The sequence below is a fragment of the Argiope bruennichi genome, chromosome X1 (genome assembly GCF_947563725.1).
Source record: "Argiope bruennichi chromosome X1, qqArgBrue1.1, whole genome shotgun sequence".
NCBI classification, from domain to species: domain Eukaryota; kingdom Metazoa; phylum Arthropoda; class Arachnida; order Araneae; family Araneidae; genus Argiope; species Argiope bruennichi.
In genome coordinates, this window is record NC_079162.1 from 126,313,927 (window position 1) to 126,338,750 (window position 24,824).

The 24,824-nt window shown below is 28.3% G+C and overlaps 1 protein-coding gene and 1 long non-coding RNA gene across 4 annotated transcripts in view; one reads left to right on the top strand and one right to left on the bottom strand.

Annotated features, from left to right (window-relative positions):
- Positions 1-24,824, bottom strand: part of LOC129958055 (uncharacterized) — a 125,695-nt gene that overhangs the window by 9,941 nt on the left and 90,930 nt on the right. The window lies entirely within an intron of this gene.
- Positions 3,782-24,824, top strand: part of LOC129958053 (hepatocyte nuclear factor 6-like) — a 183,364-nt gene continuing 162,321 nt past the window's right edge. For all 3 annotated transcript variants that reach the window (XM_056070212.1, XM_056070213.1, XM_056070214.1), the window contains exon 1: positions 3,782-5,254. In XM_056070212.1, the coding sequence (XP_055926187.1) occupies positions 3,907-5,254 (1,348 nt within the window). In that variant the 5' untranslated portion in view covers positions 3,782-3,906. The remainder of the gene's footprint in view (positions 5,255-24,824) is intronic.

Genomic DNA, 24,824 nt, shown 5'->3' on the forward strand with positions numbered 1-24,824 from the left:
ACATTTTGCACCGTTCTTAGCAAGTGGGAGGAGGGGATGGTGTGAGGTGATGGATTGGATGGAACATTTAGAAGCGGAAAAATTGACTCGCACTGCATAGCGCTTGTTAGTTTGTATTCTCGTGTTGGACTGTGGTATTATGCGAGAAATAATTAAATACTGTTCATTCAACGAATAGGATCTTCACGGCGAGAATTTGGACACATATTTATCAAATATAATATATGATTGAGCAAAAGTATATTTTGCATGAAGAGCAAAAGTGCATTTTGCATGAAGAGCAAAAGTGCATTTTGTATGATGAGAAAAAGTGCATTTTGTATGATGAGAAAAAGTGCACTTTATATGATGAGAAAAAGTGCATTTTGTGTGATGAGAAAAAATGCATATAACATACTATTCATAATAAAAATTTTGAATGCCTGGTAAATTTAAAAAAAAAAATGGAAAAAAGATTGAATTTTTTGCCTTATTTAATAACAAAATAAGACTGCTTAAAAATACTAAAAATGCAAATAAGTGTTGATATTAACTTTTTTTAAATATGTTATTGTTCATCTGCATTTTGTTTTCTTTTTTTGTTTTTTTAAATAGAAAGCCTATTAAAAATGGAGCAGACCTTTCCAAATTAGGAGAATTTTGGAAGTATTTATCAAATATAATATATGATGGAGCAAAAGTACATTTTGTATAATTAGCAAAGATGCATTTTGCATGATGAGTAAAAGTGCATTTAACATGCTAATCGTAATAAAAATGTTATGCTTAGCAAATTTAAAAAAAAAAAAGCTGAATATTTCGCCTTATTTAATAACAAAATAGGACTGCTTAAAAATAATAAAAATGCTAATATTTCTTGATGTTAATTTTTTTTAAATATGTTATTGTTCATCTGCATTTTGTTCTTTTAACATTAAAAAAGCGTTAAAAATGTTAATAATGGAGAAGACCTTTCCAAAAAAGGAAATATTGAGAATATGTAAGGAAAAATTGAGGAAAAAAGGAAATATATATATAATATATATATAAAAAGAAATATTGAGAAAGAAATACTATAAAACTTTTGAGCAATTAACACGAGATAATTTATGAACAGACTAATGCTTGTTACTATGTAATTTTCATGGAATCATTAGAATAATAAATACAAGCGTTCATGATTTTAAACTAGTGAAAAAGTGGCTAATAATTAACTAACAGCTTATTGCAATTGTTTTAGCAATTCAAATAATATGTATATTAAAAATCATTAGCAAAAGTGAATATCCTATTTGTAGGTAGTAAAAACATAGAAATACAAAAGTTAAAATGTCACTTCTACCGAATGGATTCCATTAATTCTTTTTTAATTTTTCTACGGAGTTAATATATATTCACAAAGATTTTCAATTGGCATAAGACATCCATTATCCAGACTTTGAAATCATTTTGAGATACTTTGCTTTTTTATTTTGTTTTATCTTGTTTGTTTAAATTATTCAGGAAATGGTTTGGTTTTAGGTAATGCAGAAAATATGAAAATAATTTTTATTTTTTGATAGTTTGCACGTTTTTCATATGTATACTTAATAAAGTTTTCCAAAATGACTTTTTCACACCGATTTTTCAATAATTTTACCAAGAAAATAAATTAAAAAACAGTTAATGAATATAAATAAAAAATAGACCCCCTCCCCAAATTATTTGTTTTAATTTGCTTCAGGGTTTTCTTAATCTTTGCATAGTTTGAAAGAAATTTACCGAGATCTATTTTTTAAAATGAGGTGAACTTTAACAGGTTTAAAAAAACTCAAACGATAATTATTTAAAAATCAGGAATGCTATCAATTGAAATCGCGTTCACTTCTTATATTTCTGAGCATCTCATTTGTTTTTATTTTTTAAAGCTGAAGTTGTTACTGTCCACTTCCGAAAAATATTTTCTGCTAATATCTTTTGCCTTTTTTATCACAAAACTGTTAGATGAAACACTTAAAATTTTATTCGAATTTTTTATAAACAAGTTTATTAGAATTTTTAAAAAGTTGTTTTTTATTAGGGAGTAAAATTTCCGAAAACATTACACTTGTTCTAATGTATTAAATTTGAGTCTGGCTAAAATGTAAAATTGGAAACAAAAAATAAAGTTCTAACTTTTCCAAACATTTTTGAAAAGTGGAAATGTACTTCAAAGTTGACAATCACTTTTGCCCATGTGTGAATTTAATATCTGCAGATAAGTTTAACAGTTTGCATGAAAATATCTCACTAAATATAATAAACGCAATTGAAAAAGTTAATATGCAGATATTAAAACGACATAATTTCTACAAATACGATTGAGTAATTTCGATATTTTCCGAGTCTAAAAATACTACAGAATTTGCCCGGGAATTTCTTAGCTAACATTTGCAGAATATTTTGAGTAATGAAACTTCAATTATGACCTGGTTTACTCTGAAAAAGAAATGTATTCAGAAGGAAAAGAAAATACAATTATTCTTCAAGTACGTCCTGTTATGTACAATGTACTTCAAAATATCTTGAAATTTATGATGAAATAACATAAAAGTAGATTATGTTAGTAGAGATATTTGGCGTTAAAAATTCTTCTCCAACTAGTGCTAATTCAACTTTGATTAATCTGACACTGAAATTGCGGTTAAAATTCTAGAGAACTGGATAGGCTATTTTAAAGTAAAAAACAAACGGATTTAGTCATAAAAAATAACACCGTTTGAGGACTAAGCAATAGCTATAAGTCTCTAGTTGCCTTTACTTAATACGTTAGCGTGCTTGCAAATTTACGGAAAGATTTAAAACTATTCTGATCTTCTTTTAAATTTTAAGTGAATGATTCATTATTCTAATGAGTCTAAATTCGAAGAGTTAAAATATAAAAGAGAAATTGCGGTGACACAGAACTCGCACCATACTGACATTTTCTTTATGTCATTATTTAATAATTTTATTAAATAATATGCATTTCAATGATATTCTATATCTTAAAATATTGATATTTATTGTAAATGCTGCTTTTTCTCTTTTCTTGTATTATTTTAGCTTTTATGATATGGAAATTATTATAAAACTTCTTTGCTTTCTTTTGAAAACCTTTTATTTAGAAGAATGAAACAGAAAATGCGCTAAATGAAAATAATTTATTAATTTTTTGATTTAGAGGAGGAAAATATTAATCTTCTCATGCTACATTTTCCGCAATATATTGAGAACACAGAAAACTAAATAACTAAGAATTATTTTTTTTTCCAAAGATTAGTTGAAAAAAATAACTTTTTTTACGTTTTATTCTAATTTTTCTTTCTGTTCTTAATGTTTGATTAATAGTTAATATTAATAATTGAAAAAAAAAACCTAATAAATAGTGATTGTGCTATATTAAACAATCTGAAAAGGTTTAATATTTAATTCCTAGAAACCGCCTCCTTTTCCGAAGGCACTGAACTCCCACTAACTTTTCCGCAAACCCGAAAGATTGCCGTTTCTCCAGAAAAGCGAATTTAATAAAACAAACCCAAATATTTTCCTGTTGCAGGGAAACAAGTTTTCTGTTGAGTGTGCGACTGAGAAGCGTTCAGGGTAGGAAGGTATAGCGTGCCCTTTTAACGCTGTGAAAAAGAACAGGGGGTTGGGGGCAGACAAAAGGACTCATGGGGGAAGGAGAGAATGAACCAAACAAAAAAAGATTGGGATGGGGGAGGAGAGCGGCCGGGCGCGTGCGCAGCGGGGCCAGAAGGGAGCGTGCGTCGGGAGAGGTGCGCAGATGCGGTCCTCCCAGCAACAAACATGGCGGCAATCTCCTGGCGTCTGTGGTGCGCGCGGCGTGGATAAATCCCTTTCCCAGAAAAGAGAGCTCTCTCCCAGTGTGAATCCTCTCGATGTTCGGATGAATCGAGCCACCTTCTGATGAACGAGGAAATGGCCGAGTTGGTGGGTCGTGAGCGCATCTCTCGTGTCGTGGTAGTGTCCGTAGAATCAGAGAACAGCGCCCCACCGCTCGAAGCCGTCGTGTCGCGGCCAACCGACTCCGATGACGAAGAGGACGCGGTCGTCGACAACGTGGAGCCAACCGTGGAACTGCTTTCCCGATCTGACTCCGAGGAGGTCAGCGGCAACATGATCGAGGCGTCCGATTTCCGATCCTTGTCCGAAGGTCCGGCCTATGCTAATCTGAACGGCCGACTCAGCCCCGGTTTCTCGACGGCCTCCAGCTATGCTACGTTGACCCCTTTGCAACCTTTACCACCCATCTCCACCATGTCGGACAAGTTTACTCACTACGCCCATCACGGCAATGTCAGTGGGAGCTTTACTCTCATGCAGAACAACTTGGGAATGAATTTCCAGTACGAAAAACTGGGAACTATGGGAGTGATGAACATGAGCCCGACTCTCGGGGTCACACACGCGTCAGCAGTCTCGATGCTGGCAGCGAACGGACTCAACTCCCAGTCGCCGTCGTATTCTCAGAACGGTATCCACACTCCAGAGAAGTCGCTCAGTCCTACTGGATTTGAGTCGTATTCACACCGCGACCTGGGCTCGCCACAGAGCCCAGCTCTGCACACCCCAACCTCGATGATGCAGACTTTGAATGGCCTTAATGTACCTAGTAGTCCCCCACCCGCCCAAATACAAGTACCCAGTCCACAGAGTAAACCCTCGCCGGGACCCATGACTGTGCCGGTGGTCAGTTTGGCCCCTTCGGCTGCCCTTAATGTAGCCCTGTCCCTCGCATCGGCGATTCCAGTGCCGGTGCACGTGACTGTCCAACCGGCGGCCACTATTGTGAGCTCGCCGCCACAAACCCAGCAGGTCGTTGTGGCCACCCCAGTGGTCCAGCAACAGCAGCAACAACAACAACAACAACAGCAGCAGCAGCAGCAGCAACAACAGCAGCAATCTCAGCCTCAACAACAACAACCAAATCCTCAGAACTCACCCCCAAATATTAAGCCCGTGATGGTCGCGACGGCCGTCTCTCCATCCTCAGCGAAGAGCAGCGGGGATGAAGTCGAAGAGATCAACACGAAAGAACTGGCGCAGAGGATTAGTGCGGAATTGAAGCGCTATAGCATACCTCAAGCAATTTTTGCCCAAAGGGTGTTGTGTAGGTCCCAGGGGACGCTCTCAGACCTGCTGAGGAATCCGAAGCCTTGGAGTAAACTGAAATCGGGGAGGGAGACGTTTCGAAGGATGTACAAATGGCTAGAAGAACCAGAATTTCAGAGGATGTCTGCCCTCAGACTGGCAGGTAAGTTGTTGCTTTGCAATGCTTGTCCTTCTAGAATCCGTAACAGAAAATCCGACAATATTAACATCTGTTTCAGGGATTCATTCTACTAGTTTCAGCTGATATTATTTATATAATCTGTTACTGCACAATTTCTGCCACAATTTTTGTTAGATAAACTGCACAGACAATTTTTAAGAGTGTAACGTAGAGTCATTTTCATTGAATCCTGGTTTATATCGAATCATTTGAGTCATTCATTTCTCTATACTTAGTGAAATAAAAGAATTTCATGCTAAATATGTTGAAAGAGAATGGCGGTTGCTCTTTATGCTATTAGTATTTTACAAATGTTTTAAAGATTGAGTTTGAATACAGACATTGATTTTATATTTGTCTTCCTTTATTTGTTGTTTCAAGAATGTTAAAATAAAGTAGTAAATGTTTTCTGCCGGAATTTGTGTTTACTGATATAATGAACTATATTATCTTTTAAATTTCTCCTCATAATTTGATAAAGGTGACTTTTGGTATAAAATGTTTAAGTTTCTTCATTTTGGAAAGTTCTAATAATTGATATGTCTCATACGGTTCACATCATGTAACTATTATTCTCTCTTTAAATACAATGTGTAACAAAAGGATTTGTTTTCAAACTGGAAAATATTTTCAACACTCTATCAAATGCTTTATAGTTATTTTCTATAATACTCAGTTATTTTTAAAAGTCTTGTTACAAATTTAAACAAAATAAACAGTATATTGTTAACAGTGTTAATCTCCATGTATTTCAACATCTTCAACCCAGAAAAATGCTGATTTCTGGAATTTAGTATATATATAGTTTATATGAAGTATAGTTTATATTTAGTATAAATGAACAAGAACTGTTAGATAAAATTTAAAGGATACAAATATAGGGGAACAGTATGCTCAGATGTATCTAATTATTAGAAATATTAACATGATTTTATGTTTCGTTGTAAGTTCAAACAGTTTCGTGTGAAATTATCTTGAATGAGTTACAATAAATGTTTAATTAAAGCATTTATGAGATGAAGTTAAAGCCAAAAAAAATGTGCTATTGAAAATCATTTATTTACATTTATGTGTTTTAAAAATGAATGAACGTTTGTGTTTACATTTCATTTATTTATGTATTATATTTATTTAATGTAAGACATAGTAAAATGCTTCATTGTCGTTTTCCATATAATCTCATTTCTCTATAAAAAATGCTTATTTACTAAATGTTATAAATGTTTTACTATTCTTCAGCACACAAATAATGACAGAATAGTTGCTTTTCATGATATCTTTAAATTGGCATAAATGTAATGCCAATTATATTTTTCAACGTGTTAACTTTAAAATTTAAATAAGAAAATTTTTTAAATGTAAAGTTTAATGTAATGTTTTAAAATCTTATATTTTTATTTGTTAATAATTTTGGGAAGCAAAACTGCTTTTAAAAGCCATTTCCGTGGAAATAAGACAGCACGGATGAGAAATCTGTGTTATGGAGTTTTTTCGCACACTAAGTAATCTAGCAGTAAAACAGATGTACAGTTGAGCTTGGCATCGTTTGCTTCCAATAAAACTTTTCCCTGTCAGCTTTATTTATACAATTTGTAGAAAAAAAGTCTTTGTATTTTGTTTTTAAAACAATGGAGGGGCACCAGTGAGTTTTATTTATTCTGAAATAAATTTAAAATTTTGTTTATACATTTTCTTGACTTTATATTGATTAATAATATTGTGCTTATATTTTAAAGCAATAAGTGACTGTTAACTTTTAAACGCGAATCAGAAATAATTAAAATACATACCATCATATTTTCCCTTTCTTTTTTACACATCGGTCATGAGACAACACTTTTAAAATGTATTTTAACAAATTGAAAATAGCCCACACAGTGATGAAGTCTCTACTTTTGGGCTTCATTGCATACTAAGTAACCTAGCAGTAGAACAAATGCGCAGTTGAATTTTTCGTATGATAGCTCCAACATCTCAAATAACTTCATTTAATTATTAGTTCCTTTTTTTTCATTTTCGATTTAATTATTTTATTCTCATTAGAAAGGTTTGTTGATCTACTTTGCAAGCAATGTTATTTTGTGAAATATGATTTGGTTAAATATAACAATGTGATGTCAAGACAATCTCTTAAACTAGCATAGAATACAAAAGACGTATAGAATTCTTGGTTGGAAATGTTTCATTTGTAGTTCGGATCTTTTGTTTAACAAAGATTTGTAAATTAGGTCTGAATAAAACTGCCTCTTTTACAAGTTCCAAAAATAAGAGTTTATGTAATATCTTTCATGAAAATTTTATAATCTGATTTTACCATAGATTTGTCAAATTTGCTCCAAATAGTAATCAAATGAAAATGACCAATGTAAGTTCAATTAGCTATTTAAATTTCCATCAACTGCTTTGTGTCCTGTCATTTCAAATTTTTGTTTACATTCTTTTAAAATGAACAAAAATCATTTTCATTTATTTATCTTACCAATTTTATACGCGATTATAAAAAGGTTTTAAAAAAGTAAAAAAGTATTTGAATCTTATTCACCTTTTCAAGGTTTTCTAAAGTAATCTCAAACATTTAACTGTTATAAAAGTGAAGGTATTTAATTTATGCATATTGAGTGCTGAATAAAAAGAAGTGAATTTAATTCATAGTTCTTTTACTGTTTAAGAATACATATATATTTGTTTCGCATATTTTTTTTAAATGATGCGTTTATCTTGTAAAATTATATTAAATCACAGCATTCCTTATCATATTTTAAGATATGCCATTAAATAATATCTATAAATAAAATATATTTATCAACATGCCAACAGTCACAATAACATATCTCTTATATTACTTTCTACATATAATACAACTTGCATTTTTATCTTTGAATATGACCATTTTTTAATGTGAACTAATATTATTTCATAAAGTAAGTCCCAAATGACAGGCGATTCTCTTTTCAGTGGTTTTTTTTATCCCTTCCGTTTATATTTTAAATAACTATTATTTGATAAAAATTCAATTTTTGATCTTAAAAATCTGAATCTGATGAAAAAATGAATTGAGAATTTTAAATTGATATTTTCTGATTTAATTTAGAAACCTTAATGATAATTTTCAAAATAAATCCATCCTCAAAAGAAAATTGCCGAAGTCTCAGTTTTACATTCTCTCCATACATTTCAATAAACAATTAAAATCACGAAAAATATAAAGAATTATGAATTTCATCTCGTATAAAGAATTTAAATGAAAAATATAAATAAAAAATGAATAAATAGCATGAAAAACAATTGATGAAACAAAATCAGAGCAGCTCTATTATACAAATTATATCTATAAATGCCGAGTAGTTCCATTTGATTTTTAGAATGCAAGCAGACCAACTTAAATTTTTTCTGTATATCATGATTCTATGGAGGTAAATGATCAGAAAACATATTCAGAAAAATTCCTTAGTGTTTTAAAAAAGTTTTTTCGAAGTCTTTGATTTTACAGGAATTGTTAACACTGAAACTATGCAACATTCTAATTTAAAAAATAATGATATTTCCAAGATATTTTCCAATCATCAAAGTGAAAAATTTCATTTACACTTCGTGAAACGTAAGAATGAATAAACTGCGTGAAATTTAACAACGAAATAATTTCATGAATTCCACTTCTTATAACTTTTATAGTTAACTTTCTTTATATAGGTGAATTAGAATAAAAATAGACTATATAATATAAGAATAAAAGAAGATAATTTAATGAATTATATTTTAGGAAGCAAACATATCAAAGCAGAAATTTCAAAATCTGCTTTGATAAAAAATTGTATGTAAAAGGGCAATAAAAAGCATTACATTGTAGCTAATAAAAAATAATATTTACATGTCTTTACTCCATTTATAGCCTATTTAAAGATTTTAAAAAGCAAAATTATTATTTAGAATCTTTAAAAAGGCTATAAATGAAGTAAAAGTATGTAAATACAATTTTTTATTGGCTACAATGTATCCGTAATGCTTTTTATTGCCCTTTTGCATACAATCTTTTATCAAAGCAGCTCTTGAAATTTCTGCTTTGATAGGTTTGCTTCCTAAAATATAATTCATTAAATTATCTTTTAGAAAGCAAAATTATTATTTAGAGCTTGTGTTTCTTTTAATGAACCTGCATATAAATGGACACCCTCTTTCTTTTAACCCGACTGAGAAACTCACTTGTGATAATCTGAACAATAAATGTATTACTTTAATTAAACAGAAAATAAAACCGCCGAGACAGCTTAACATTTAAATACATTTATTTAAAAAATTCTTCATCTAATCGTTTTCTTTTCTTTTCGTTTTCTCCCCTGTTCGATCAATATGTTTCCGTATAATTGGCCTTAGGTCTTTATTTTGTTCTATGTAAACAATTAAACGCAATTACTTTCTTCCCAAAAAAATTAAAATTTTAGATTAAATCATTAATTTGAATCTTTTTGGGAATCGATCGGCAGTAAAAATAAAAGGCGGATTTTCCTCCTTCGGAAATAGCTCTATTAAGGGAGCATCTTGTTATTGCAAAGTAAAAACCGAAATCTATTAAGAAAACACCTGCATCATTGGAACTAAACTTAAGTTTGAATATTTTATGCAAGGACAGTTAAGGATGTTAATTTTATGTGCGAGTATAAGTTTTAGGTTACACGAGAATAAAATGGTTTCTACAGAATACTATGCAATGCGAATGCGTGTTACATGAAACAAAGCAATAGTAAAGAAGGTGAAATATCTCTTACAATGGGCTAGTCAAATAAATACAAGCCTTAAATAAATAAAAATTAATATAAAGTGGAAAAAAATAAAAAAATAAATATGTATAAATCAGAAGAAAGCAGAATTTCAAATCCAAGCAATATGTGAATAAAAATGTTTTCAATATTATCAAGAAATGAAAATAAAAATTTTCCGAAAATAAGTTAAGATATTTGGCTTATATATCTGCATTAAAGAAAGTTTTCGGTTGTGTACCAATTCAAACAAAAAGGTACAAAAACAATTTGGAATGTTACTTTCATTATACTAAATCGGAAAAGGATTAGCAGTCAGTGCCATAATGTTTAGCTTCCACTACCTTTTTTAGATATATTGAGAAGAATCTGGATTTCAAGATTATAAAATCCAATCATTTAACTTCTTAATTACTTACTTATTAATCACATTATATAGTCTTATAATCGTTTATCAATCTTTTTCTGTACTTATTAATCAAATGTTATATACGAAACAGTTAACGCTCATTTAAAATGACTCGACATCATCATTTATCAGTGTTAAATATTTGCAGTTATTCCCATGCAATTCTTTCAAAGAGAGAAATTTATCTATTTCAAATTGCGAATTTATGGTCATAAATTGGGAAGATAACAACAGGAGTAATATCAGTGTACCAGCTTTATTTTGTATTGAAACAAACGAAGAATGATTTTTATATTTTTTTTTCCAACGAGATTTCTTGTTACTGAAAGAGCTTTCAAAGGCAGCAGCAAACTGTACTTTTTCGGGAGCGAATCTTAATAATTGGGAGCATCTCACCGCTCTTTCAGTTTTTAAACTTGACGAATATTTTGGAGGTAATTATGTAGGTGTAGACAGTAGAAACTTGTGCCGTCGTTATAAGGAACTGCTGCCTCATTAATATTCCATAGAAATGAAAACAATGCAAGATAAGATGTGACATATTAATCAGCGAGCAGGGGAATGTTTTATCTTTTCCTTTCTTTAACAGTTGGACAAATGCCAAAACGACTTATTGGGACATCTTTTTCCAAAGTTTAAATGTGCAACACATTCTGCAACTTTGCATTTTTAAAGATGCTTATCAAGGTAATTGTAAAATCATTTTGAATGGTTTATTCAACGTACTAAAACAATAGTTCTCGTATCAAACTTTAAAAAAAGAGCTTAATTAACGTAGTGCAAACATTGTTGATTTCAAACGAAATTTGCCCAAAGTTCAAAAGATTATGAAATTATCAACTTAAAAAGGTTTGTCAAAGAATATACATACACTATTTCAAACAATTTTTTCAACAATGTGAAATAATTCTTCTTGCAAACTTTTGATTAAACTACAGCTAACTAAGAGAATCTAAGAAGAAATACTGGAAGATTTTCCTATTTTAAAATTGAATGTTTGTTTAGAAAACTAAAGTAATTCGAATTATAATGAAACGAATTCGGTTTTTGTAAGGAAATTATTATCTCCTCTTCCTAATCAATTTCATAACCCAATTCAAGCAGGATTTCTATAATGAAATAGTAAATGACTCCTTACAGAACTCGCTTGTCTGTCTTCTAAAGTTTTGAGAATAATTAACATCTCAATCGGATGACTAAAAGTAATTTTCTTGTCTTATAAAGAATTTCGAGACAGAAATAAAACACATGAAGAAGTGAAGCGAGTGCAATCTATGATTTAGACAGAGATTTTTGAAAATTCGAACTTTGCTTAAATCAGTGTTGATTTTCTTTGACAATATGTGAATTAATTGATAGTACTATACCTTTATTAATGTTAATAAATTGTTATTTCATATTTATAGCGTTAAACATTCGCTTACCTTATATAACTTATAACAATTACCCTATATACTATTTATTTGCATACATTATTCAGGAGCTACTATTTATAAAGTATAAAATATGCGTAACGTCATCAGATTACTAATCATTCGATATAATTTTGATAATTGATTACTTATTATCAATTTTTAACTTTCATATATAACGAGCTTATTAATTTATCCGAAATTATAAAAGTGAAGTATTTACGCAGGAGCAAATCAATATATGCCATATTTAATTATAAATTTATCACTAATGCCCGGGTTGGAAAATTTTTGTTTTTGCTTTAAATATGCTAACAACTTATATAGGTTTTTCAGCTTTTATATAAAAAAAACCATTCGATAATGTTTAAAATAACTACGGTTAAGTTTTGCATTCATATTTATTTTTATAAAATGCTTATAAATTTTAAATAACCCCAGTTACATTTTTCAAGTTAAGCTGATAATTCTTTTTAACATGAGCTAGATTTAAAGAGGAGCGTTACAAAATAGCCATTTAATTTGAAACGTTAATTCTCTTATAACTTTTTAGTCAGATCTCATTTTGTTTTATGATCTCAGTTCAATTCGTGTTTTAGATCAATGTAAACCGGATGGTAAAGAAGAGACAGCCTTGACTTAAAAGGAAAGCAAAATCTAAAAATCAAAAGATTTTTCTAAACTGGAAGGAAGATTTTAAAGTGTAATCATCGCCTTTTTCATCTTTATTTCTCTTAATTAAATTATTCTGAAGAATAGTTTAATAATACGCTGTCTTCTTCTTAATTTCATAAATTTTATACGTGTTTTATATTAGAAGTATTACAATTTTTGTACATTGTATGTAAAGCCTATTATCAGTAATATTACTGATTCACCAAATGCAAAAAGCTATCATCTTCACTAAAACTTCTTATAGAATTCTTTTGTTTCGTATTTAAATCACTATTCTTGATTTTCTTATCTATTTAGTTAAGCAGATATTATAATTGATAAGCAGAAATATTATTACCCTCCTTCCTTTATCTTCGTATTGTATCTTTAAAATAAAATCCAGTAGATTTGCCAATTTCAAATAAAATTTTAACTATTTTGATAAAAATCAGTATTTGACTTTTTAAATTTAACTACATTGTGAAAATAGCCAGTAATAAACGTAAAATAATAATAAAATAGTGATGACAAAGAATATTTATTCTTTTAACATTACTTTTTATATCTTAACATGTCAAACTCAAACAAATTTAATATTTGAAAACAATACTTCTTACCTGAATAGTTACAATAAAATAGTAATAACTGAATAATTAAATTTTTTCATTAAAGAGCATTGTTAAACAAAAATTTAAATGTTTAAATATGTTTGAGAAATTTATTGAAATAATTTTTTTAAAAAAATTTCACAAAATTATCCGAGAGCTTAATAAAGAGCTAAATAAAGCTTAAATTTTAACAATTACTCTTCTTTAAATTTAAGACAAATATGACACTTATAATCAGAACATAAAAACTAATCTATCATAAACATCTTATTTTCTTATTTCTAAAACAGTAGTCCCTTCTTAGATAGCACCGAAAGCAAATACGCTTCCAAAAATACAGAAGGCAAAAAAAAAAAAAATATTCGATCCAATAAACAAAATGAGATGAGTTATCACTCGATAAAAATTCCTTGTTTATATTCTAGATGCAGATGAAAACAATGAAGTCTAGAACTATTACTTTTACTCTTATCATGCTCATACATTTTGTTTATCTCGCCTCCTTGCCGAGCCACAGGCGTCGATTATAACGAAGATCTCGATAGAAATTGTTTCGGCGCTCGATCATAATCTTCATGGCCCGAAGAATGTACTTTATTCTTATCACTTCATTCAAAGGAGAGATCAATGCTCAAGACATGCGGCATCATCATTCTTAACGAGCCTTTCTAATCTCTGGCACCGAAATGGACTTTTCCTCGGGTTTTGAGAAATTGAATCGGAAAGTCTTGAAAGTTAAATATCAAATTATTGTTATTTATAAGCGTCAAATGATTATTTGGTTTATAGAGAAAGCACTTACTTTAAATTTTTGATTAAATTGTTTAACAAGAAAGAGTGAGAGAGAATGACTTCTGACAATTTAGCTTAATTGCTTTTTGTTTAATACAAAACATCAAGTTAAAATAAATATACTTTGAAATTTTAACTAACATATTATTAATTAATTATCTACTATTTTAATAAATTATTATATAAATCTACTTTCAATTTTGAAGATTTCTTTTAAAATCATACTTTTATAAATATATAATTAAATATTTTGTTGCCTCTTCAGATGCGATTTCTTTATAAGAATTTTATTTAAATGCTCTTGCAGTTGTTTATCAACTTCATAATTGCTTGATTTCATAATATAAGTTCATTGTTTGACAAAACAAAACAGAGAGCGAAGTTAATTTTTCGCATTCTTCTTTCCCAGTATGTACAGGAAAAACAATATTTGCAAATTTGTATAAGAAAGTCGCATGCTGATGCTGAAAAAATATTACGTCAATGCGCTTAAAAAATAATTTAACGTATTCTATTCATTTCGTTTATCATTTATTATTTTTTTAAATAATAAATATTAATTAATAACATTTTACTCTATTTTTAAAACGCTTTTAAAGTTCAGAGATTATTTCAAGTACGTTTTAATATAAAGCCCAGTTCTGAATTTTACTAACTTAAAATTCCATTAAGATAGTGGATTCCAGAAAATATTTTTCTGTATTTACTTTATGAATTACTCCTTTATATGTAGTACATTAAAATGAATGGAAAGAATTTCAGAATTTTTCAATTGCATATTATGCTATGTTTTGAAAATTTAATTTGTTTACGTTGCTGTAAAACTATTTGCGTGTCCTGCTTTAAAATTCAAGTAAACAGTTGGTGAAATACAAGAAAATATGTGTGAAATAAAGAGTAATGCGGGAGGGGGGGGGTATGCATGAAAGTATTGAATTGATAAAATCTATATCACAAATAATGGATACTTTTCAGAGCTCTTTGGCATTAGTCAGTGAAGTTATTTTGTAGTTTGGTGAAGGTAAATGTTTTCGTTCAAAAGATATTGTGTGTAAGATTTTTTGGAACCAGATTACAAAAAGCTAAGCACAGAAAAGGAAGCTCTAGTAATAATACAAAGGGCAACTTTTCTATAAGAGAATTTTTAGACTTCAAAATATTTTATTAATGTTTTTACTTGGAAAGTATCTTATATACTGAACTTGATACTTTGTAACAAATGCTATATCATTTTTTCCTCAAATACTTTCATTCAAATAAGAAGCAAAACCTATTTTGGAAATAAGAGGTGGTACGATTGTAAGAACACATTTGAAACATGTGACTTTCAAAAGAATTCTGGGAATAATATTGCTCTGAAATATATCAAACAGATTTTTATTTTGAAATCGATCTTCGGATTGCGTCAGATATGAAAATGAGTAATACTGTATTGATCATAATAATAAAATACTCTAATGATATTGATGTAAAAAGTATTAATCATTGCAGTTTGAGATTAAATAATCATACTAAGTTAGTTGTAACTATTTTTTCACCATAATGCTTATTACTGTTATGTCGTAGGATATGAAATTAATTTTTTTACAAATATTAGATTAAAATTGCTATATAACATATACTGTAATTTTTTTTTATTTTAGAATAAAAGAACCAAAAATCTTAATTTTCATCATTTTGAAAATAATAATTCTCATTTTTTTTTATAGCTATTCCGAATTTTTGTGTATAACTATATAAAAAAAGTGAAAAGTAGCATACACTTTAGAGTATTTGTAGGGTCATAAGAATATCGGATCTAAAATATCGCTTTAATATCTACATTACATTAATAGATGCTAAGAAAATGCAGTGCACTTTAATTTATAGTTCGTAATAAATTAATTCTTGGGGAAAATCAAAGATTGTTTTCTTTCTTTTTAAAATAAAAAACTTATGCTAGAAAGATACAAGTTTTAGTTTTGCAAAACTTCCAGAGCAGACGATTGCAATAATTGCGTCTCTTTTGAACCTATTAGAAACATAGACGATAAACAAAAACATATTCTATTTGAGTTGGTGGATGCACTCAGGGTCAAAAATAATTATCACTGTCTCTCTTCGCGCTATTAATAGCTTTTATCTTCGTATTGGCAATTAAATGCTCCAAGATAAGAAGAATTAAGGTATATTTCATTTTTTTGATGATGACTATAATTATTTATAATTGCAGATCGAGTGAAATCACATTCACAATCCAAATTACTTCATAATAAAGATTTTCCCCCTATATACTTAAGAATATCAGTGTCAATTAATGGATGTAAATATAGAAAATAAAGGTATTTGTTAGCTTATATCTAAATTATTAATAATCATCAAATTAAGCAATAGCCAGAAAAGAGCAAATTGATAAAAAAAAGCAATAAATTAGTTTAACAACAGAAGGATACATTATATAAAATACCTAGTGCTCAGTAACTTAAATGCTTTCTTTAGATTTAACGGCGAATTCAAAATACCTTTAAATTTAAATATTTAAAATACTGATGCAGTTTAAAGACTTTTAAATGCGTGAAAAATGATATCATAAAAATAAAAAAGGTATGGAATTGCTGAATTCGGGTGGAATAGCATATAAAAACAGATTATAAAAAACGCGTGACACAATTCTAAAGATATGAAATAAAAATAAATTTTGAAATTCTAATTAAATAAAAACACTTTTCAATAATTCAAGTTAATTTAATCTTTTCAATATGTTAAATATATAAAATATTTTAAAGGATTCTTAGAGCAATTTTAGATAGTAATGCATGATAATTGACTGGAATTTTGGACCAAAATAAAGAAGCAGAATAATACCTACATGCTAACAACGCTGACCGATGATCCGAATAAATCTATATTTGACTATCATCAACAATATTCAAACCCAAAACAGCCTATGTTTGACGTGTACTATTTCAACATGTCTTGTGATAACACGCTGACCTAGTTTAACAGTCTCGGTTTCGAAAGCGCAAACCTGTGACCTGATTAATTGAAGATCCGTCTTGTACATATTAAATTTATCTTGAGGATAATACGTTCTCACAATAATATGGTATAGGAAGAGGGAAATGTCACCCTCACCATTTAATCATACCCCCAAATAACCATATATAGCCATGTATAATTACAAAATGGGATGTTTATGCTATCATCAGTTTAGCTTCCTTACATTTAGCATTTAACTCAGAAATCAAATGCTCTTTTTCCCAAATGGTTCATAATGTCATTACAAAAATTCTGCCTTGTAATGAATAGAATATATCTTAAAAATCAAGAAACACTTAAAATTTTCTGAAGCAAAATATCAAACATTTCATTTCTTTACAGGCAAAAACTGATAATTTCCAGGAAAATATTCTGTATTATATATTTAGAGTTCGCATAAATTATTTTCCCTTAATGTCAATTTCTTTGATTGTGTTTTGATCAAAATATTGTAATCCTAAATTATAATCACACATTCAGTTTTATTTATTGACCAATTCTAAAATATTTTTTGAAAACAAAAATTTACTAATTTTTTATTTACGTTTGTTTACAAATAGAGATCTTTTAGATTTAGTTGTCAATTCTATTATATTAGATTACAAAATGGATAATATACTGTTAAATTTTATACTGTTTGCTTCCATTGGTTGATTTTCTTCAGTATCTTTGCATTAATAAAAATCTAGATATCAAATTATAAATATTGTTATAATCTAATTTAAATATCAAATAATAAACATTGCAATAATCTAATCTAAATATCAATTATTTTACACAAAATTTTAAAGCATATCGTTGTGGAAGTGAGATATTTTTGTTTTATAAAATTTCTTAAGTATAATGCATGATAGATTTTCAGAAATTGAACGTTGTTGTATTATTTTGACAACTTATTTTTCCAAATAAATTGAAACTGGGTTAATTTTAGTACATTCATTTAAGGAGCTGAATAACATGACAGGAAGGCTGAATAGTATTTTTCTTTAACATATTTTCATTTGTCATTACTATTGATTCTTTTTCTTAATTTTTTTTCATTCTACCGAAAAAAGTTATTACTTCTGTATATTTACCAAAATGGATTATTCTTTATAATGGAATGTGAAAGCAAAGCCTGAATTAGCTTCTGAAATTAAAACTTTATTAAGACCTAAACATTAGTGGTAATTTCAGATTTTTTGAAACAATTTAGAGGTATGAAAAAATCTTATACAGTGGCTCTCAAAAGTTTTCGTACTCTTACTTTTTCTATTTAATACTAAAAAAAATTGATATGTCGGAATGAGAACTTTTTTAGAATATAAAAAGCTGGTTTTTTTTTTTTTTTTTTTTTTTTAAACAAAAGTTTATTAAATATTTTAGGATGTGCAAACATTTTTATTTTGAAAAATCCGTAAGCAAAAGAAGTAAAAAGTTATCTCACAAAAGTCTTCGCATACTTAAAAGAAATCTATGCATACTAATGTTTAGGTGTTACATTGCGATATTTCGATAAATTGGTATTTAGCAGCACTTTCAACAGCTTTTAAACATCTGTGCATAGAGCGTACTAGTTTATTATTTATGTACAATATTCCTCCATTCTTAGATCATTACTGTTTTTAGTTTGATTTTCATATTAATGTTGTATCGTCGTATTCTAATTTCCAGTTCTCTCCAAATTTGTTTTATTGGGTTTAAATCTGGAGACTGAGGTGATGTTTTCAGTTCGTGAACACCATAGGGGAGCGGTGTGCTTAGGATCATTATTCTGTGGGGGAGGGGAAGCTTTCTGCAGTTCCCAAATTTTGGGCTGATGATTGTGAATTGTCTTTTAAAATATTTAAATAATTTATTATTATTTAAACACGTATTATTTTATTAATTAATACCAAATAAAATAGTCCTGAAATTGACTTGCACTCCCAGATAAGGACACTTCCACCGCCAAGTTTTACTTCACCAATTAAGTTATTTGTGTTAAGTCCCTCTTTTTTTTTTTTTTCTTCTTAATAAATTATTCATCCACCAAAACCAAAAAATTTACATTTGTTTTCGCCTTTAAATAAGACATGCTTTCAATAAGACGTTTCGGACCGATTTATCATTGATTCAAAAAGAAAAACCTAAGCTTCTTATTTTTTGCAATAAGAAAAACATTCTCCGGGCTCAATGTCATTTAAACACAGCTGATCTGAGCACTCGTAGAACAATTCCCTGTGAATCTGAAGAAAATACTTTTCTTCAGAAATCTTTACAGTTTTACAATATTTTTATAAATCACTTATTACATTGAATCAAGACTTTTATGCTAGATGATCTTTTCTCATCGTTTTTTCGATTCGAATTTCTTCTTCCAAGCGGTTTATGACAACTTCATAGTAGAATAAGATAAATTTGCTAATTTAGCGGTACGCCGAATTTATTTACCACTTTTGGGATGAAAAATAATTACTTTTCGAAAGTTGCTTATTGTTTCCTTACGACTATGACGTGTTTTAAAAATAAGTAGGACATAGAGAATTAAACAAGTCAAAAGTCAAACGATTTTTAAAATGTAACCAAAATGCAAAAATAAAAAGAATGTGGCAAACGAAAATTTTCGAATTAATTCAAAAATTTTTGGTGTACGAATATTTTTGTAACGAGCATTATCTCCGTCTTCTTACATTTGCATTTTTATTAAAAGAGTAAAATAAAATCTATTTCCTCCCCCCCCCAGAGAAATGACAAAATCATAGAAGATATGAAAAAAAATACTGAGTTTCACATTTCATTTCAGTTCCTGGCGACAGCACTTTTCTTTAACGTTTTGAAAATATACGAATACGTTTGGGAGCCACTGCGCATTATCTTCATCGTTTAGTAGTAACTTATTTTTTCAAAATAAATGTGTTCTGTTGTTTACCTGTTTTCGCGTTCCACTCTGTAACTTGATATTTGTGCTCTTAGGCTGGAGATTTTTAAAAGGCCACTTTAAATGAAACATTAAAAATAGCACACACAAAAATAAACAGTTAGATGAAGACCATTTCAGAATCTTATTTTTTTATATGATTATTAGATAATTCTAAAAGCTGCCGGTAATTCAACCCTACAGGCTTTGCATGGTATCTGAATTATTCACTAATCCGTATTCATAATGTATACTAACATTTATAATCTCTTTAAATTTAATGACAAATATTAAGCGTTATTTAAAATTAATATTCGGTGAAAAAATTAAAGAAAGAAACCTACGCAATGTTTATATTTTGAGAATAGTAGACTCTTACATCTAACAACACTATTTAAATTCTAAATCTTTATATATCATTAGGAGTTTTCTAAAATTTTAATAATAAACTACGATATTAAGTATATTGTCTGAGAGATGAAATCTCTTTTAACGTTTTTATTTATTATACAGCATAAATACGGCCACTTTGAAATTTTTTTAAAATCATAGAGTGAAAAATTATCCACAGGTTCTAATTTAGTCATTCATTGATTTTATAGAATTAAATGAAAAAATGTAATGAGATAAGCTTTTTTTACATATATAACATTATTTTATAGCATACGAATGGTAAAACATGTAAATAATAACACATAAAAAATATTGGAATAATATATTTTTAAGAACCAAAACAAATCATGCATACTAATGTCAAATTATGTATATCATAAAGAAAAATATTCAAAGATTTTGAAATGATTCACGATAGATAAAAGTTTTAACAAATTCTGAATAGAAAAACTGCACAAAGTCAAATTCTTTGAACCATTCAAAGTTGCAGAATTTACGGTTTCGTTTTGACTTTGACGGGTTGACGAATAGAAACTTTGATCTCGAAAGAAATTGGGGATCTATGAAAAAGAATGCATATGGGGATCAATACTAAGAGAAGAAAGAAAGACCACATTGTCATTTTTTTCTAAGTTTGAGGGTTATATAAGTATTTTTCGAATGACTAACATTCAGAGAATTATATTTCCAAGGCTTTTATGGATAATCAATGTTTATATGCGTAATTTTAAATTCGAGAAAGTATTTTTTATGACTATTATTTGTAGGCTTTTAAAAGAAAAAAAATTATTTTAAATCAACTGAAATATCTTATTGTTCTTAATGAAAAGACACGTATAGTATTAGTTTAGTCGAAAATACGACAAGAGATAAATATGTATAACAAAATAATTCCAAAAGTGTTTTTCAACATACTCTCGTAAAAATGCTCTATATACAATATATATATCATTGCTAGGAACTGAATTAGTTGAATTAGAAAAAAAGGAAACACTTTAAACAGATCAACAGAGTACAACTGCAAAGAAATAATTAATATAAAAATCAATATATATAAATAATAATATGTAAAAATTATGAATAAAATATGCCGTTAAATAGAAATGAAAAGAAATAATCTAATCATTAAGTGTTATAAATCATTAATAAAGGAAGAAATTAACTGAATCTACTGAAAGTAAGGGGGGTTTTTTGTCCTCTTATATAACATATACCTTGTCCTCTCGTATTAAAGCATGTACCTTAATCCAAATTTTTTCATAAACTACCTACTTCAATGGCAGAATTTTTAAATCTATATAATTTCACATATTAAAAAATGCTCTCTTTTATTAGTACATTTAAGAAGCAAAATACCTGTATGCTAGAAATGCCATATTGACTATTGCCATAGTCAGAAATATAAAATTAAATGAAAATTTGGAATATAATTTTCTTGCGATTCTTTGTTCTTTTTGTTCTTAAAATAATTTAGGGTAGTGATAATGGGTGGAAACAGAAAAAAAAGTCCTAAACGATCTCAAAAATAAATAATTCTGTTGCTGTAGTCAGAGATATAAAATTAAATAAAAATCTGGAATATAATTTCCTTGGGATTTTTTTTTTCGTTGTTAAAATAATTTAGGGTAGCGATAATTGGCGGAAACAGGGAAAAAATATTTCTACCAGGAATAGTATTTTTGCAATCTCCTTTTGATATCCAATTCCCTAAACCAAACTAATGCGACAAAAAACTTATCTAATCTGATAGTATAAAATACAATTACTGTTAATAATACATCTGTAAATTTTTGAAGGGATAAAATTTTAAAGCGGGTGAGTAAATAACATTTAAATTTGAAAACATGTTTATTCCATTATTTTTTTAAAAAGATTAAATAATGTTCTATTAATTTAATAACAAAAAATACCAATTTTTCAATCGATTCATTTAAAAAAATGTTACTGTTAAATCAAATGATATATGTACTTAACTAAATCGCTTCTCTCGGTAATTAAATGACTTTAGTTAATTCTCCCGAGCACTTTTGATTTGAATATTAGAAAAATAAATGTAGGTAATGCAACAATTTGTTCAAGTAAAGATTTCTTTCAGTCATTAGCGATCCGGCATTCATAGCTTTATTTTAAAATAAAGATTTTGATTCATCACTAAAACCTTTTTTTGTTTCTCATAATATCATTAAGTTCTTGGATCTGGATTTTTCTAAAATAGTCACGAAATTAGCAATTGTAATCAGGAAGGACAAGATTTCTTTAAGAACGCTTTTATGTACTTTCTTTTTTTCCGGGCAAAAAAACTTTTTTTCAATGTTAGAAATGACTTCATTTATCTCTTGCTCGTTAGTTGAAAGCTACATGTAAGCTAAAAGCATAAATGAAAAATTTATTTATTTTTCCTTTTGTCTTATGTAAGAACTTAGGAATTGCATTCATGATTCTTATTTTTTGCGTGTTTGCTCGCGAAAATTCCGAGACGGCTCGCAAAAACATTACACGATCATTCAACCTGTTTTGCGTTTTTCTTTTTTAAATTAATTTGAATTTAATTAAGTTAAAAGATTTCTGTATGTTAGGGGAGGACTTTTTAAATCCCTTTTAAGTAAAAAATACTTACTACCTCATACCCGTCAGAAAATTTTACAACTCTAAAATTGAATTATAAATAATGAAATGAAGCTTTAAATAGTGAGAATCAGAAGAAATTTCACTTAAAAATATATTTTATCCATTTTAACAGAATGTTTTCTGTTTAATATTTCAGGAAATTTTTTTCGACTTCCCATGTTGACCCAAAGTTACTCTAAAAGTGTCAAAATGTATTTTGTTTACAAATGATTTAAAATACGAGAAAAAAAAGGTTCTATTGGAATGTTCGTGACTCCAATATTTTTCTTTGCCATTCCAAGTGAGGTCGGTCTCGAACCACTTTTTAAGAAAGCTCTGCTTTAGAGTAAATATAATAGTAATTGATTCGATCCTAGTTATTTCAAAAAAGTATTTTAAATGTTTAAAATTTCAAGTTTAATACTTGAAATAAATTCAACGGTATAAGTTGAAATAAAATATTAATTTATATCAAACATTATAATGAATTTTTAAAAGTTTTTATTTTAAAATCTCTGCTCTACATTGACTGATATTGGTAAAAACTTTAAGGTTTTATCTAGTCCTAAATTCAAAGGTAATAAATAGGTTTGATTGTCTAAAATACTGACGGTCAGTATAGTTGTATTTAATATTTGAATAGAGATATTTTAAAATATGAAATCAAATTAGAAAATCGTCACGGTTCAATGGCTTATTTTCATGATCTAGTAACAATATGTCATTAAAAATAGTAAAGCTTTGCAATATTAGATGCCGATATTTCAGATTCTGATCATTTAGAAATGTCGGGAAATTTAGGCCCAAAATATTTAACCCATGCGGAAATTAAATATGAGATAATATAAATCAGATCTGATCAAAATGCCCCATTTCCCCCATTAGATCACTAAAACTTCGAAGCAAATTAAAAGCTTTGTTCTAAAGAACCTATTAATTCTGTGACAATTCAGAATGACAAGTTGCGTTTTTAACTTCTGTTAAGAACGCAAATTAGCCATTAGTTTGGGGTTCTTGAGATATCTGCCCTCGTGACCACTTTTCGGTTACAAAAGTATTCTTCACCACAGGCTATTTATCAATCTTTTCTCTATTACTCGACAATATAAGGTGAAGTTAAATTATATTTATAAAGTTTTATTTCAAATCAAAATAAATTTTTGAATTAATTTTCAATTTTATTTATTAATGGCAGAGTTTATTATTTTTAATAGAATAGAATTAGCAATAATTTATTCATATTTCCAAGACCCCAATATTGATGTTGACCACACTTGCGTTTTCAAATAAATATATTATTTAAAAATGTAGAAAGCTTGTCATTTCATTGCTGGTTATTCTTGAAGTATTCGTTAAAAAATTTGCTTTCAAAACTAGACTTGTATTGTACCGGAAATTGAATACTTATAAATATTTGGCTCTCACTGACTAAAAATCATTTAAATGCTTTAGCTGCTGATATAATATATTTTACTATCATTAAATTATCGTGATGATTTCTTGTAATAACGATAGTACATTGAGGTCCTTGAACAGACATTATACGAAAATAAATCGTTGAAACAAAATCAGTTATCATATTAGAATAAAATAATTATTATATTTATATAAAATCTTAACACTATTCTTACGATTCGTGATTTTTCTAATCTTTGCTTTGCTTACTCGTTCTTCATATGAATTAAGGGTGGTTCTTTGAACCAGTGCTAATAACGGATTTCGAATTTATGAAAGGTTTAAAAAAGTTTCTCTTTATATTTCACCATTTAAAATTATAAAATTAATGTATCCGTTGTAGTTAATTTATCAGTGAATATAAAATAGTGTATAAGTTCTTTTTAATATATATTAACAAACATTTATAGGTAAATTTTGATAAAATGAACGTTACATTTATCAGTTTGTTTTATTGTTGTTATTTTTTGCTAATAATATCATTAAATATTTCTGTAATAAGTTCGTGTTTGCTTAAGTAATAATGAAATACTTGTGTAATAAGTTTACGATAAGTTTCAATTTCTTTTATA